This window comes from Emys orbicularis, chromosome 13 (genome assembly GCF_028017835.1).
Source record: "Emys orbicularis isolate rEmyOrb1 chromosome 13, rEmyOrb1.hap1, whole genome shotgun sequence".
Classification (NCBI taxonomy): Eukaryota; Metazoa; Chordata; order Testudines; family Emydidae; genus Emys; species Emys orbicularis.
Window position 1 is genome coordinate 16,006,113 of NC_088695.1, and position 14,576 is coordinate 16,020,688.

The 14,576-nt window shown below is 42.6% G+C and overlaps 1 protein-coding gene and 1 pseudogene across 1 annotated transcript; one reads left to right on the forward strand and one right to left on the reverse strand.

Annotated features, from left to right (window-relative positions):
• LOC135887506 (E3 ubiquitin-protein ligase TRIM39-like) overlaps window positions 1-14,576 on the forward strand; it is a 302,230-nt pseudogene that overhangs the window by 154,408 nt on the left and 133,246 nt on the right.
• Window positions 1,855-2,790, reverse strand: LOC135888198 (olfactory receptor 6F1-like). Its single transcript, XM_065416011.1, has one exon. The coding sequence runs from the start codon at window positions 2,788-2,790 to the stop codon at window positions 1,855-1,857; it is 936 nt and encodes a 311-aa protein (XP_065272083.1).

Here is a 14,576-nt window from a genome sequence, read left to right on the forward strand (position 1 = left end):
TTTCAAGTACATAAAAGGTTGTTACAAGGAGGAAGGAGAAAAATTGTTCTCCTTAACCTCGGAGGCTAGAACAAGAAACAATGGGCTTAAATTCCAGCAAGGGTGGTTTAGGTTGAACATTAGGAAAAACTTCCTAATTGTCAGAGTGGTTAAGCACTGGAATAAATTGCCTAGGGAGGTTGTGGAATATCCATTACTGAAGATTTTAAAGATCAGGTTGGACAAACATCTGTCAGGGATGGTCTAGATAATACTTGAGTGCAGGGGACTGGACTAGATGACCTCTCAAGGTCCCTTCCAGTTCTATGTTTCTATGATTCTGTTAGCCTTTTAGACTTCTGTTGTGTATTGAGATGAAGTTTTCAGAGAACTATTCACAATGACTCCAAGATATCTTTCTTGGGTGGTAACAGATAACTTAGAACCCACCATGATCATTTTGTATGTATAGTTTGGATTATTTCTTCCAATGCACATTACTTTCACTTATCAATGTTGAATTTCATCTGCCATTTTGTTGCCCAGTCACCCAGTTTTCTGCAGTCAGCTTTGGACTTAACGATCTTGAATAATTTTGTAGCATCTGCAAACTTTGCCACTTCACTGTTCATTCCCTTTTCCAGATCATCAGTGAATATGTCGAACAGCACAAGTCCCAGTACAGTTGCTTGGGAGGCCACACTCTTTATCTCTTTCCATTTTAAAAACTGACCATTTATTCTAACCCTTTGTTTCCTATTTTTTAATCAGTTACTGATCCATGAGAGGACTTTCCCTGTTATCCCCTGAGTAATTTCCTTCAGGGCCTTTGGAGAGGGACCATTTCAAATGTTTTCTGAAAATCCTAGTACACTATATAGACTGCATCACCCTTATCCACATGTTTGTTGACCCCCTCAAAGAATTCTAATAGATTGGTGAGGCATGACTTCCTTTACAAAAGGTGTTTTGACTCCTCCCCAACAAATTCTGACCATCAATGTGTCTGATCATTCTATTCTTTAATATAGTTTCTACCAGTTTGCCCAGTACTGAAGTTAGGATCACTGACCTGTAATTCCTAGGATAGCCTCTGGGGCCCTTTTTATAAATTAGAATTATATTTGTTACCATCCAATTATCTGGCACATAGGCTGATTTAAGTGATCGGTTACATACTACAGTTTGTAGTCCTGCAATTTCATATTTGAGTTCCTTCAGAACTCTTGGGTGAATATCATCTGGTCCTGATGATTTATTACTGTTTAATTAATCAAGTTGTTCTAAAATCTCTTCTATTGACACATCAATATGGGACAGTAATTCAATAATGTCTCCCAAGGATATTGCAGGAAATTGCCATGTCTGTCACAGTCAGTTCCATGGCATCACACAAGTCCCTCCTATTGGAAAATATATCATAAATGTAAGTAGAGGAGATAAAGTGTGAAAGTGGGAATTTCAAAGGAGCGCAAGGAAGCTAGTCACCTAACTTGTATTGAAATTTAGTGAGATCTAGGCAATTAATTTGCACACATTCCTTTGAAAATGTCAGCTTTAATCTATATCTGACATTCAATGGGAGCTTGTTACCCAACTCCCTTAGGCCTAGGCCTCTACGTAATTATCAATGGGTGCATCCATATAGATCCTGGCAAATGCCACACAAATTTAGCAACTTGGAATTTTCAGCATGATAAATTTGCATTTCTCCCACTTGAGTTCATCTGTAAGTCAACATCAGGTTGTTACAGTCAATGAGGAAACCTGTAAAACAAAGAAATGTTCACATGCAATAAGAATGACCTTCAGGAAATTTTAATTTTGGTCCCTTTGACAACATTGCTACTAAATGCAGACCATTTGAAAACCACTTTACATGCCACTGATTGCCTTTTCCAAGGCTCGCTTCACCTCTTTGTTTCTTAGAGTGTAAATGAAAGGGTTTACTAGAGGAGTTACAATAGTGTTAAAGACGTTGACTATTTTGTTTAGATCCAATGAGTTCTGTGCAGAAGGCTTGACATACAGAAAAATGGTGGAGCCGTACCAGATAGTTACGACAGTGAGATGGGCAGAGCAAGTGAAAAAGGCCTTTTGGCGGCCTTGGGCTGAGGGGATTCTACAGATGGTGGAGATGATGTAAATGTATGAGACTAGGGTTACTGCACATGAGCCCAGGAGGACATTAATAGAGATGATAAAAGTTGCCAGCTCAACGAGGCTCGTGTCAGTGCAAGAAAGCGCTATCCAGGAATCTATGTCACAAAAGAAGTGATTGATAATGTTAGGGCCACAGAAAGACAACATGGATATTAGAGATGCCAGCACAGAGATAGCCAGGAACCCACACAGCCAAGAGATGAGGGCCAGCTGAGCAGAGAAAGTGCTGTTCATGAGGGAGCTGTAGCGCAATGGATGACATATGGCCAAATAGCGGTCATAGGCCATGACAGCCAGTATGAGACATTCTGTAGATCCCAGAGAGAATATGAAATACAGCTGCAGGATGCAGCCGGTGAAGGAAATGGTTTGGCTTTTCCCGAACATGACACCAATGGCCTTGGGGACGCAGGCCGTGGTGTACCAGATCTCCAGGAAGGAGAGATTGCAGAGGAAGAAGTACATGGGGGTGTGGAGCCATGGGTGGGTCCACACTAAGGCTATAACAGACATATTCCCTACAATTGTAAGGAAATACATAATTGAAAACACCACTGCAAGGGAAATCCGAAAATACCAAGTGCCGGGAAAACCCAGGAGTATGAATTTCTGCACGCTGGTTTGGTTTTCTATTTCTGCTCCAGCCATGAGGTCCATCTGTCAAAACATGAGGAATTATAAGGCATTTAAACATGTTGAACACACTTTTGGATGTGCAAATGTGAAGCGCCAAATACCTTACCCTATCAGGGTACCTATAAAATATCTGCAGATCCATAGCCCTTAAACTCTGCCCACATCTCCTAAAACACTTTCAAGACACCTATCTGGGCTCTGGGATTGTGGGATTTGACACTGCACCTGGTAGACCTGGCTCTTGCTTGAACTCGCTTCCCTGGTGAAATACAAGGAACAGGATTCCAGGCTGAAATTCTAAGGGATTTTGGCACCTTAGGGCTCCTTCTAAAATCCCAGCAATAATACCTAGAACCCTGATTAAAGATAAGGGAAGGGAAGCAAGTGCTACTCAACACCATTCTGTGCTTGTGCATCTTTCGGGCTCTGCAACAGAGATGAGAGCTCCACTCCTTATTCCTCTATGACCCATGAGGAGTCAGTGGGATGGCTGACCCAATGGCAGCTTTCCCCTGTTGCTGGTCTAGCCCATCAACCCCACTCCACTCACCCATGAGAAAGCCTCACGATTTGGTCCATTGTCTTCATGCCTCACCTTCAAGATAACCTTGCTTTCTGCTCAGGAAAATGACTGGGATTTTAAAAAACACCTAAGTGACCTAGGACCACAAGTCTCCACTGAATGTCATTAGGACTTCTGTTCCTAAGCCACTTATACTCCCTGATCTTCAATGGGAGTTGTGCTACTTAGGCCTAGAGCTGGGAAAAATACAATACAATACAATAAATAATTAGACAAAACTTTTTTTTATGTTGAAAATACCATTTTGTTGCAACAGAAATATTTCATGGAAACATATTGGTTTCAACAAAAGTGTCATCTGGGTATGTTCTTAGGTTCAGGATGGAATTACTGATCAAAGTGAGAACAAATGATAAGAACTAATGCCATAGCTTGGTGTCATGTGCACTTGCCAAGGTCTGAGTTCCACTTCTGAAACTACCAGACATGGGAGTTGAACATGATTCTCCCATGACCTGGGTAACTGTTCTAACCACCTGGCTGTAGTGGGTTGATATTTTGTACATCTCTTTTTGAAAAGTCTTGTGTTCTTTCCATATCGGAACAAAACATAGCTTGAAATCTTGAGATTTTTTTTTATTTTTTCAAAAAATGAAATTCCAATTTCCAACTGGTCCTACTCAGACCCTTTAGAAAATCCCAACCAAAATTCTCAGGAACAAGAGACTGACATCAGAAATTAGAAATTATCTTTATCATTTACTGTGTGTCTTCTGGTAGAACCTTAAGGTCCCATCTATGGTTGGGACTCCATTGTGTGGAACATGGCACAAACATAGCACAGAATCCAGACCATTTCCAAAAATCTTACACTCTAGAAGACAAGCCAGGCAAGCACGGAGAGACAAACAACAACAAAACTGTTTCTCAGAAGCACAGTAAAATTTCCTTCTTTTCTTCTTTGCCTTATTAAAGTTACTATACCAGTAAATTCCACAGGTTAATGCATTAGAGCTGCTTGGAAATTTTCCATTATCACATTTTTTTCGATACATACTGTGAAGTGATATGTTCAAATCACAAAGACAGCTGAGGATAGAATACAAGAGATGAGATTCTCACTTCTGTGCACTGATTGGAAATAGGTGGGTATCTATCTATCTTTCTATGTACCTATACATATATTTTCTTCTTTTCTTCTTTGCCTCATTAAAGTTACTATACCAGTAAATTCCACAGGTTAATGTATTAGAGCTGCTTGGAAATTTTCCATTCTCACATTTTTTCGATGGACACTGTCTTTTTGATGAAACAGAGATTTTTGCAAATCAATCAGTCAATAAAATAATTTTGGGACTTTCATCAAAACAATAACAAGAAGAAGAAGTTTCTGGTGACTAAAGAACAAAATGTTTTGACTGAAAACTGAACAGTTATGGTTTATCAAAGCTTTTTTTTTTTTTTTTTTTTACCAAAACCCGGGAAAAAAAATTGTTGAGAATAACAATTTTTTTGTGATAAATTTTGATGCAAAAAGCAAGTTTCCCACTTGATTCTATTAGTTATACAATTTACAAATAATAGTATTTCCTTTTGTTCATCCTAGATTTCATACTATATTAGACAAAAAGTGATGAGATAGACTCATTCCTTGAGTACAGGTGTGTAGGTTCTTCAATGAGGCAAAGTTTTTGAACAGCAATTTTCAGGTAGCTCACATTTCTAAGAAAGGCAAACCTATTTCTCAATACAGTTACTTTAAACTATAATTCCAGGATAGGCTGGATCAGGCTAGTGGATCAAACTTACCATGTCTTCTGATAGAGCTTATCAATACAAACTCCCTTCATTCACAATGTTTTTTCTCTCTGGATGACACACAATAGCCTTGGCTGCTGAAAAATGGTGCATCATAACATGGTTTATCTTGCTTTCTCCCCACCTAAATATATAACAAATATAGGAATATTTCACATCTGGTTCACATTTACATTAAGGTCATTTTACACCGCTGTAACAATATAAAGGGACCTTAAAATGTATGTAATAAGTATAACTCACTCTGATTTTAAACCCCCATTCCACTGCCAGAGTGGTGTGAAGTGTTGTTAGTATAAATGATAATCTGCCTCTTCAAAACCAAAAGATTTGGGGAAATTCTATAGCTTTTGATGTTGATAGGAATCTCCCTCCACCATCATCCAACTGGCTTTACCCCTACCTACCTTGTTAATGAACTGCAGCTCATATTGGCTGCATGAGGGGGTTGGTTTTGTACTCCACCCCCATCTTCCCAACACCCTGAGGATATTCAGTCTCAACAGAATTTCACAGACTTCCCTAGAATGTGTAACAGACTCTACTAAGTCAGGCTGGTCTCCTGGTGAAAGCACCGGACTGGTAGCCTGGATACCAGCATTCTAGTCCTGTCTTCGCCAAATCCTCACTACACAGGGGGAGCTTTGGTGTGTTACTTAAGTCCCCTCTCAACCTCATTTTCCCCAGCTATAAAATTATGACAATAACCCATTACTTCTTGTCCTACCTTCTATGGACGTGGAGAACAATTGATCACTGTCCTTTTTATAACAGCGCTTACTATATTTGAAGACTGTTATCAGATCCCCCCTCTGTCTTCTTTTCTCAAGACTAAACATGACCAGTTTTTTTTAACCCTTTCCTCCTACGTCAGGTTTTCTAAACCTTTCATCATTTTTGTTGCTCTCCTCTGGACTCTCTCCAAATTGTCCACATCTTTCCTAAAGTGCGGTGCCCAGAACTGACACAGTACCCCAGCTAAGGCCTCACCAGTGCTGAGTAGAGTGGGACAATTACCTCCTGGTGTTACATATGACACTCCTGTTCTATACCTCAAATGTTATTAGTGTATTTTGCAACTGCATCAAATTGTTGACTCCTATTCAATATGAGATCTGTTATAACTCCCAGATTATTTTCAGCAGTACTACCGCCTAGTACTAGTATTCTATGGATGTAGAAGCTCTCTACATGAACAGACAGATACCACAGGGGTGAGCAAACTTTTTGGCCCGAGGGCCACATTGGGGTTGCGCAACTGTATGGAGGGCCAGGTAGGGAAGGGTGTGCCCCCCAAACAACCTGGCCCCCACCCCCTCTCTGCCCCCTCCCACTTCCCGTCCCCTGACTGCCCCCCTCAGAACTTCCAACCCATCCAAACCCCCTGCTCCTTCTCCCCTAACCGCCCCCTCCCAGGACCCCTGCCCCCTATCCAACCCCCCTGCTCCCTGTCCCCTGACTGTCCCGACCCCTATCCACACCCCCACCTCCTGACAGCCCCCCAGGACTCCCACCTCCTATTCAACCATCCTCTGCTCCTCGTCCCCTGACCACCACCTCCCGGGATCCCCCACCCCTAACTTCCCCCCAAGATCCCACCCCCTTATCCAACCCTACTTGCTCCCTGTCCCCTGACTGCCCTTCCGACCCCATCCACATCCCCGCCCCCTGACAGGCCCCCTGGGATTCCCACTCCCAACCCTCCCTGTTCCCCATCCCCTGACCACCACCCCAGAACTTCCACCCCATTCAACCACCCCCTCCTCCCTGACTGCCCCAGAGAACCCCCATTCTCTTACCCAACCCCCCTGCTACCCGCCCCCTTACCAGAAGCAGGAGCTCACAGCCGCGATACCTGGACAGAGCCAGCTGCGTTCCCCACTCTGCCCAGCAGGAGCGGTGGGCCAAAGCGAGGCCGGCAGCTGCGGGGGTGGGGGGACAGTGGGGGAGGGGTTAGGGACTAGGCTCCCTGTCCGGGAGCTCAGGAGCTGGGCAGGACGGTCCGCCATAGTTTGCCCACGTCTGACCTAGCGAGTTATTCACCATTTTGTAGTTGAGCATTTGATTTTTGACTCCTAAGTGAAGTACTTTGAACTTGTTTTTATTACATTTCATCCTGTTGATTTCAGACCAATTCTCCAACTTGTTAAGGTTGTTTTGAATTCTGATGCTGTCCTCCAAAGTACTTGCAACCCACTCAGCTTCGTGTCATCTGCAAATTTTATAAGCATATTCTCCACTCCATTATCCAAATTATTAATGGAATAATTGACTAGTACTGGACCCAGGAATGGCCCCGTGGGACCCCACTGGATATGCCCTCCTAGTCTGACAGCAAAACATTGATAACTACTCTCTGAGTACCATTAATCCACCCATTGTGCACTCACCTTATAGTAATTTCCTCTAGCCCACATTTCTTAGTTTGCTTATATGAATGTCATGGGGACTGTGTCAAAAGTCTTACTAAAATTAAGATATTTCCTATCTACTTCTTCCCCCCATCCACCAGCTCAGGAACCCTGTCAAAGATATGAAAAGTTTTGTTTTTGAGATTTTGACTTAAATTGACATTCAAATGATTAATTTTGATGTCATTTTCAGTCAAAATGTCACTTTTTCATTTTGAATTGACATTTTGAAATGAAATATTTCACTTTGAAACATTGGAACAGGAACTGATTGAAAATTTTCTAAAAAGAACACTTCCATGAGAATGTGTTGATTCCATTAAAACTTTTAAAGAAAGCCAGGTAGGCAGGCAGAATGTCTTCTCTATTTTTTCTACATGAAATTTCAGAATTTTGGTCTGGAAGAAGTTCTGAAATATTTATTTGTTTATTTATTTATGATTCAGGGTAATAATAATAAAAAGATGAAACTTTGGAGATTACTATGGAATGGGTGTTCTGGGTTCCGACCAGCACTGGTTTGGATCAAAATGGATGTTTTGCCATTTCTGAGTTTAATTTTTTTGGAATGTTTCATTCCACAAAAAATCTCCAAATTTTAAATATTCATCCAGATCTTGATGAAAACCAATTTCAAATTTTAAAATATTGGAATTTCCTCTACAATGAAAATTCCAACCAGCTCTAATTATGGCTGGGACTTCCAAAGATGCCAAAGGGACATAGGTGCAAAAATTCTATTGAAACTCTCTCAGGCTCCTTTGGTAAACCCAGCCTACGTCTTTACCCTCCTTTGAAATCCCCAGCCTTAATAAGTAAAACACTTTCCAAAAGGTAGGGGGATACAAAGGTAAAAGTTAAAGTTTATTTACACTCTGATGATAAGACTGGTCTGGATACAAAAATTAAAAAATAGAAATAAGTCAGGCATCAAGGGCAAGCTATTTAAAGGTATTAGGAACCTAGTGGGATTCTCAAAAGCATCTAGGTGCCTATCACCCATTAAAATCAATAGTTCCCATCAACAGTAATTAAACTTCTCCCTTGTAATTCCTTTTTTGTTGAAAAATGACCATTTTCAAAAATGAAAATGTTTCTAAAGAACTGTTGACTTACTGAATTGTTGTTTTCTTTTTTTTAATGAAATTTTTCATTTCATTTTTTGTCAAAGTTTAAATGGAAAACTTTATAGAAAATATTATTGATTTTTTCCCATTTAACAATATGTAGGACCCCCCAACTTAAAACCCTTAAAAAGGGAAATACGTTTGATTTTTTGAAATTCTTCACTAATTTAAAAAAAAAATATCCACTAACATTGTTCATCATTCTGTATTTCCTGCATGTTGTTCTTTAGTCTGCTGTTTAAGAATTTTTCAGCTATTGAATCAAGGAACAGACACAATATCCTGTGAGTTGGCCAACCAGTCATACATCACAGATAATGAAAACACTGGAGTTGCTACAAATTTAAACTTTGGATCTGCACTCAGAAGTTTGTCCTATGTCACTATGATCTTGATCGTGCACACGCTTTATGCACAGGCTTTCTTTCCTAGTGTGAGTAGTCCCCATTAGAGTCAACTGGACAACAATAAATAATATAATTTAGCACTTGAGTAATGATCTCAGGATGGGGGCCTAAATGTGAATTGCTAAAAGTAATATCCACATAGGTCCTGATCTAAAGGCCATTTAATTCAGTTGAAAGATGTTCATTGATGCCAATGGGCTATTGATGAGAACTCTAGAAAGATTTAGTTTCCTGAAGGTGCACCTAGGTGCCTTGTGGAAATGTTAAAAGTACCTAAGCAGGTTAGGTACCTAACTACCACTGAAATCAATGGGATTTTGGTGCCTCATCTGCTGAAGTGCTTTTGAAAATCCCACTAAAAAACTATCTGCATCTTTAGAAACTTAAATACCTTAGAAAATATGGCCCTTAAAAGCTCACGTCCGGTAGATTTTCAATAAAAATTAGGCTCCTAGAAGCCAGATATTTAATGGTATTTAGGTGTCTAGCTGAATCTTTAGGTGCCTAAATTCCTTTGCAAATCTGGCCCTTAGGCACTTCTGAAAATTTTACCCAAATATAAAAGGTGTAAATGTAAAATTGGAACCAGGATTAAAAGAATAACAACAAGAACATTAATCCCCAGTTTCCCTGAAAATTTCCTTTCTTCTAGTATTAAGGTAAATGGATCAGTCTTGTCCTCTGCTATTTTCTCCTTCAGGAATCTCTGCTGTGCTCTGCGGTAGGCAGGATTTGTCTTTGTTCCTCAAAGGCTCTACGATGAACATTTTACATTGGTACATGCCAAGGCAGAGAATCATAATCTCTAATTCCAGCACATTGCCAAACGTGAACTCCTAATCTTTTCTCCAAGATCCTCCCTCACTCTCCATTGTCCCACTCATTTAAAAACTCAGCTAACCTTCCCAACACATAGCTTTGGAACACTGGGGTTATTTAGGTGTCTTCTTCTTCTGTACCCATGATCATGATTTTTGTCTTTGGTGAAGATTTTCAGAGGCAAAAAAGGCAGTTATGTGGCCCAACTCCCATAGAAAATCCTTTGAAAATCTCCCCCTTTGTATCTAACATTAAAACGATTTTACATTTTGGCCAGGATCAAATTCTAACAACCAAGAAACAAACTTCATGACTCGGCTTGGAAGGATTAGATTTGTATTGGTAAATGTTGGTAAACGTCAATTTCACCATACACACAAACTGATGAAAATGTATTTCCATCGATAATACCCAAAATTTACAGATAGGCAAAGTAAAAAAAATGCTGCTGAAGAACTTATTAGAGTCAAAATCCAGTGATTTAGACTCATGAATTGGGCTTGTTACAAACGGGTTAGTGAATGAATAGTAAAAACAAGTATGATCTGTTGAATTAAGGATATTTACTTTCTATAGTTTAACATGTGATGTTGACAATTTGTGTCTTAATGGTTTATAGAGCTTTCACTTTTTGAATCTCAGTGTCAACTATCATTTGTCCGACAGTCTCCTGCCCCCACCCCCATAATTTTTTACAAGTATGAACATTGAAATAAATAAAAAGTGGAGAAAATGCTTAAAAATAAACATTGATATTACCCATCAAAATTATAAATAATAAAAATAAAATGCTGCCAAGCCTATTCATGACACATTAACATATAAGTGAGAACAGAACAAGAATTTCATATAGAATTATGTACCAGACAGTGCTTAATTGTCAATGTTCATTAAGGCCTGGTCTACACTCGGGGGGAGGGGAACCAATCTAAATTACGCAATTTCAGCTACGTGAAGGGGAAGGCAGATCAGGTGCATAATTTTAGCAATTATTTTACCCCTTACTTAAATGTTATTCAGTCCTTAGCCCAGCAAATTCCCATTGTATTTACCGGGATAATGCCTGATATTGCTCAGTAATTTTCACACCCATGTGGATGGCAAATGCTCTGACCAGGTCAGGATTTCATGAGCACAATGACAACCCGGTGGAATTGGATAGCTAAGCACTAGGGCTGAGATCCTCAAAGGTATAAAGGTACTAAAGAGGCAAACAGGTCTAGCAGGGTTTCCAAAAGCACCTTGGTGCCTAACTTCCATTGAAGTCCCTAGAATTCAAACTATACTACGTTAAAGCACACTAGGGAGCCTTAGGGTAAAATTTTCTAAAGCACCTAGGTGACTTAGGAGCTTCAGTCTCATTGGCTCTTTAGTTAGTTAGCTGAACTTGAAAATTTAACTATAAATCCTATTTTCAAAAGTGATTTAGGGCTAGATTAGTCAAGGTATTTAGGCACCTACTGGGATTTTCAAAACACCTAGGTACCTAAAACATTGGTTTATATTGAAAAGGGAGAAAATATAATTGTTGATTGCCTGTGTTGATTAGACTTTGATAAAAAAATATGTAAGGCTGGGTGAGGGAGTTAGGCACCCAACTCCATTACATTTCATAACTCCCTTAGGATCCTTTGCAAATTCAAATCCAAATAGGGAGGGGGACTAAATTTAAGTTATAAATTAACCTGATATTGTAACTTTAATGAAAAATCAGAATACCAAAAACAAGCAATCTAAGGCCTGGTCTACACTAGGCGTTTATGTCGAATTTAGCGCCGTTAAATCGAATTAACCCTGCACCCGTCCACACCACGAGGCTATTTAGTTCGACATAGAGGGCTCTTAAATTCGACTTCTGTACTCCTCCCCAACGAGGGGAGTAGCGCTAAATTCGACATGGCCATATCGAATTAGGCTTGGTGTGGATGGAAATCGACGGTAATAGCTCCGGGAGCTATCCCACAGTGCACCACTCTGTTGACGCTCTGGACAGCAGTCCGAGCTCGGATGCTCTGACCAGCCACACAGGAAAAGCCCCGGGAAAATTTGAATTCCTTTTCCTGTCTGGGCAGTTTGAATCTCATTTCCTGTTTGGACAGCGTGGCGAGCTCAGCAGCACTGGCAACGATGCAGAGCTCTCCAGCAGAGATGGCCGTGCAATCCCAGAATAGAAAGAGGGCCCCAGCATGGACTGATCGGGAAGTCTTGGATCTCATCGCTGTGTGGGGCGATGAGTCTGTGCTTTCCGAGCTGCGCTCCAAAAGACGGAACGCAAAGATCTATGAGAAGATCTCTAAAGCCATGGCAGAGAGAGGATACAGCCGGGATGCAACGCAGTGCCGCGTGAAAATCAAGGAGCTGAGACAAGGTTACCAGAAGACCAAAGAGGCAAACGGACGCTCCAGATCCCAGCCCCACACATCCCGTTTCTACGAGGCACTGCATTCCATCCTTGGTGCGGCCGCCACCACTACCCCACCACTGACCGTGGACTCTGAGGATGGGATATTGTCCACGGCCGGTTCCTCGGACATGTTAGCGGACGGGGAAGATGAGGAAGGAGATGAGGAGGACGAGGCAGTCGACAGCGCTTACCAAGCTGATTTCCCCAACAGCCAGGAGCTCTTCATCACCCTTACAGAGATCCCCTACCAACCGTCCCCAGCATCTAACCCGGACACAGATTCAGGGGAAGGATCAAGCGGTAAGTGCTTTAAACATATAAACCTTTATTTTTTACAAAACATGAATATTAAGACTAAGAACAATCTGTGAATCATGATTTCTTCCCCCTGGGCGCTTAAGTAATCAGTAACAACTATTTAAAAAAAATCAAACAGTGTCCGGTTGTGCATGATTGTGCTGCCCAAGCTGCTCCACTCTTTAGTCCCTGCTACTGCAGCTATATTAGAATACTGTCTATATGTCCTGGGATAGAGCAGTAATCCTCCACGGACATCTCCACAAAGCTCTCCTGCAGGTAAAGGGATAGCCTGTTCATCAGGTTCCTGGGGAGAGCGGCTTTACTTGGTCCACCGAAGTACGAGACGTTCCCGCGCCAGGAGACAAGCAGGTACTCTGGTATCAGTGCCTTGCATAGCATGGCGGCATAGGGCCCCGGTCTCTGCAGGCTTTCTCGAAGCATCCGTTGGATCTCGGTGTCCGGGATCCTCATGAGAGTAATGTCGCTCATGACAACCTGCTTTGAATTAGGTAGGGGACTGTTAGTATTGGGACTGCTTGCAACAAGTTCCTTTACAGAACTGTGACCGCTGGTTTACAGCCACGCGGTGGGGGCGGGAGAGGGCCAGCATCCAGGGATCTTTCCCTGGCACATCCGCGAGGGGGTGGGACAGGGCCAGAGTTCCTGCTTGGCCGATTGCTGGCAGCACAGACTGGCAGTGCTTTCAATGTGAAAGGAGGCCAGTGGTACTCCTAAAGTTTTAAGCAGCCACAAGTCTATGGCTTACCATGTTTGCCTGCTACAGAGAGTACCGTGTCCTGCCCCGCTTCCCAGATCGGCAGTGCAAAAGCCCAGGCACTGAAGGCGAGGTTCAAAAATTCGACCTTGTCCTGAGTGCGCATGTGATAGGTGTGGTTCATGGTCTTGTTCACAGAGAAAGACTATGTTCTTGATTCACAACTACATTTATGTTTTGGAGGAATTCACTGCCTTTTCCTCATTCCCACAGCCACATCTGCGACTGTCTCCCAACCCAGCCTGGCATCACACTCCCAGAGGCTAGCGCACATTAGGCGGAGGAAGAAGAAGACGCGAGAGGACATGTTCTCAGAACTAATGGGCTGCTCCCGAGCCCAGGCAGCACAACAGAACCAGTGGAGGGAGAATTTGTCCCAAATGCACCGGACACACATGGAACGTGAGGAGAGGTGGCGGCAGGAAGACCAGCAGGCGACTCAAACGCTGCTTGGACTTCTGAGGGAGCAAACGGACACGCTCCGGCGCCTTGTTGATGTTCTGCAGGAACGGAGGCAGGAGGACAGAGTCCCGCTGCAGTCTATCAGTAACCGCCCTCCCCCGCCACCAAGTCCCATACCCCCCTCGCCCAAAGTCCAAAGAAGGAGGGGCGGCAGAGTCCGTGAAAACTCTCACTCCACCCCTGCAGACTGCTCAAGCACCAGAAGGCTGTCATTCCCCAAAATTTGAAAAGTCCTTTCCTGCCCGCCTCACCCAAGCCCCCGTCCAACTTTCACCCCCCAGTTTCCTGTCTGGTTGTTAATAAATAATACGTCTCTGTTCATTACTGTTTCAGTCTGGCTCTTTTGAGGGAGAGTCTGTCTGAAGGGGGGGAAGGGGCTTGGTAATTGGACAGGACAGTCACCTTTAGCAGGGTACAGAGGCGGGGGCAGGTCCAGCAGCAGGGCACATACACAGTGCAGTGACTAGTTACCCTGGTCAGTCTTGGAGGTGGTTTTCATGTTCTGTGGGGGGCGGGGGGGGTTAGTTGCTCTGTGACTTTGTGGTGGGGGAGGGCAGTTACAGATCGTATGCAGCGGTCCTTGTCCTGGATCACAGAGGCACGCAGCAGGGGATCTGTAACCCTCCGCCCCCTGCCAGAAAGTCACATAGCCCCCACATACATGCAGTCCCACTCAGGAGGGCTGGCAGGCTCCGTTGAAACAACCAGTCCGCCACTGTGAATCCTGTCATTCCTGGAGTTTAGAAGGATCA

What these genes read in the sequence shown, in the direction of transcription:
- LOC135888198 (XM_065416011.1), bottom strand. Translation starts at nt 2,790, where the DNA reads ATGGCTGGAGCAGAAATAGAAAACCAAACCAGCGTGCAGAAATTCATA.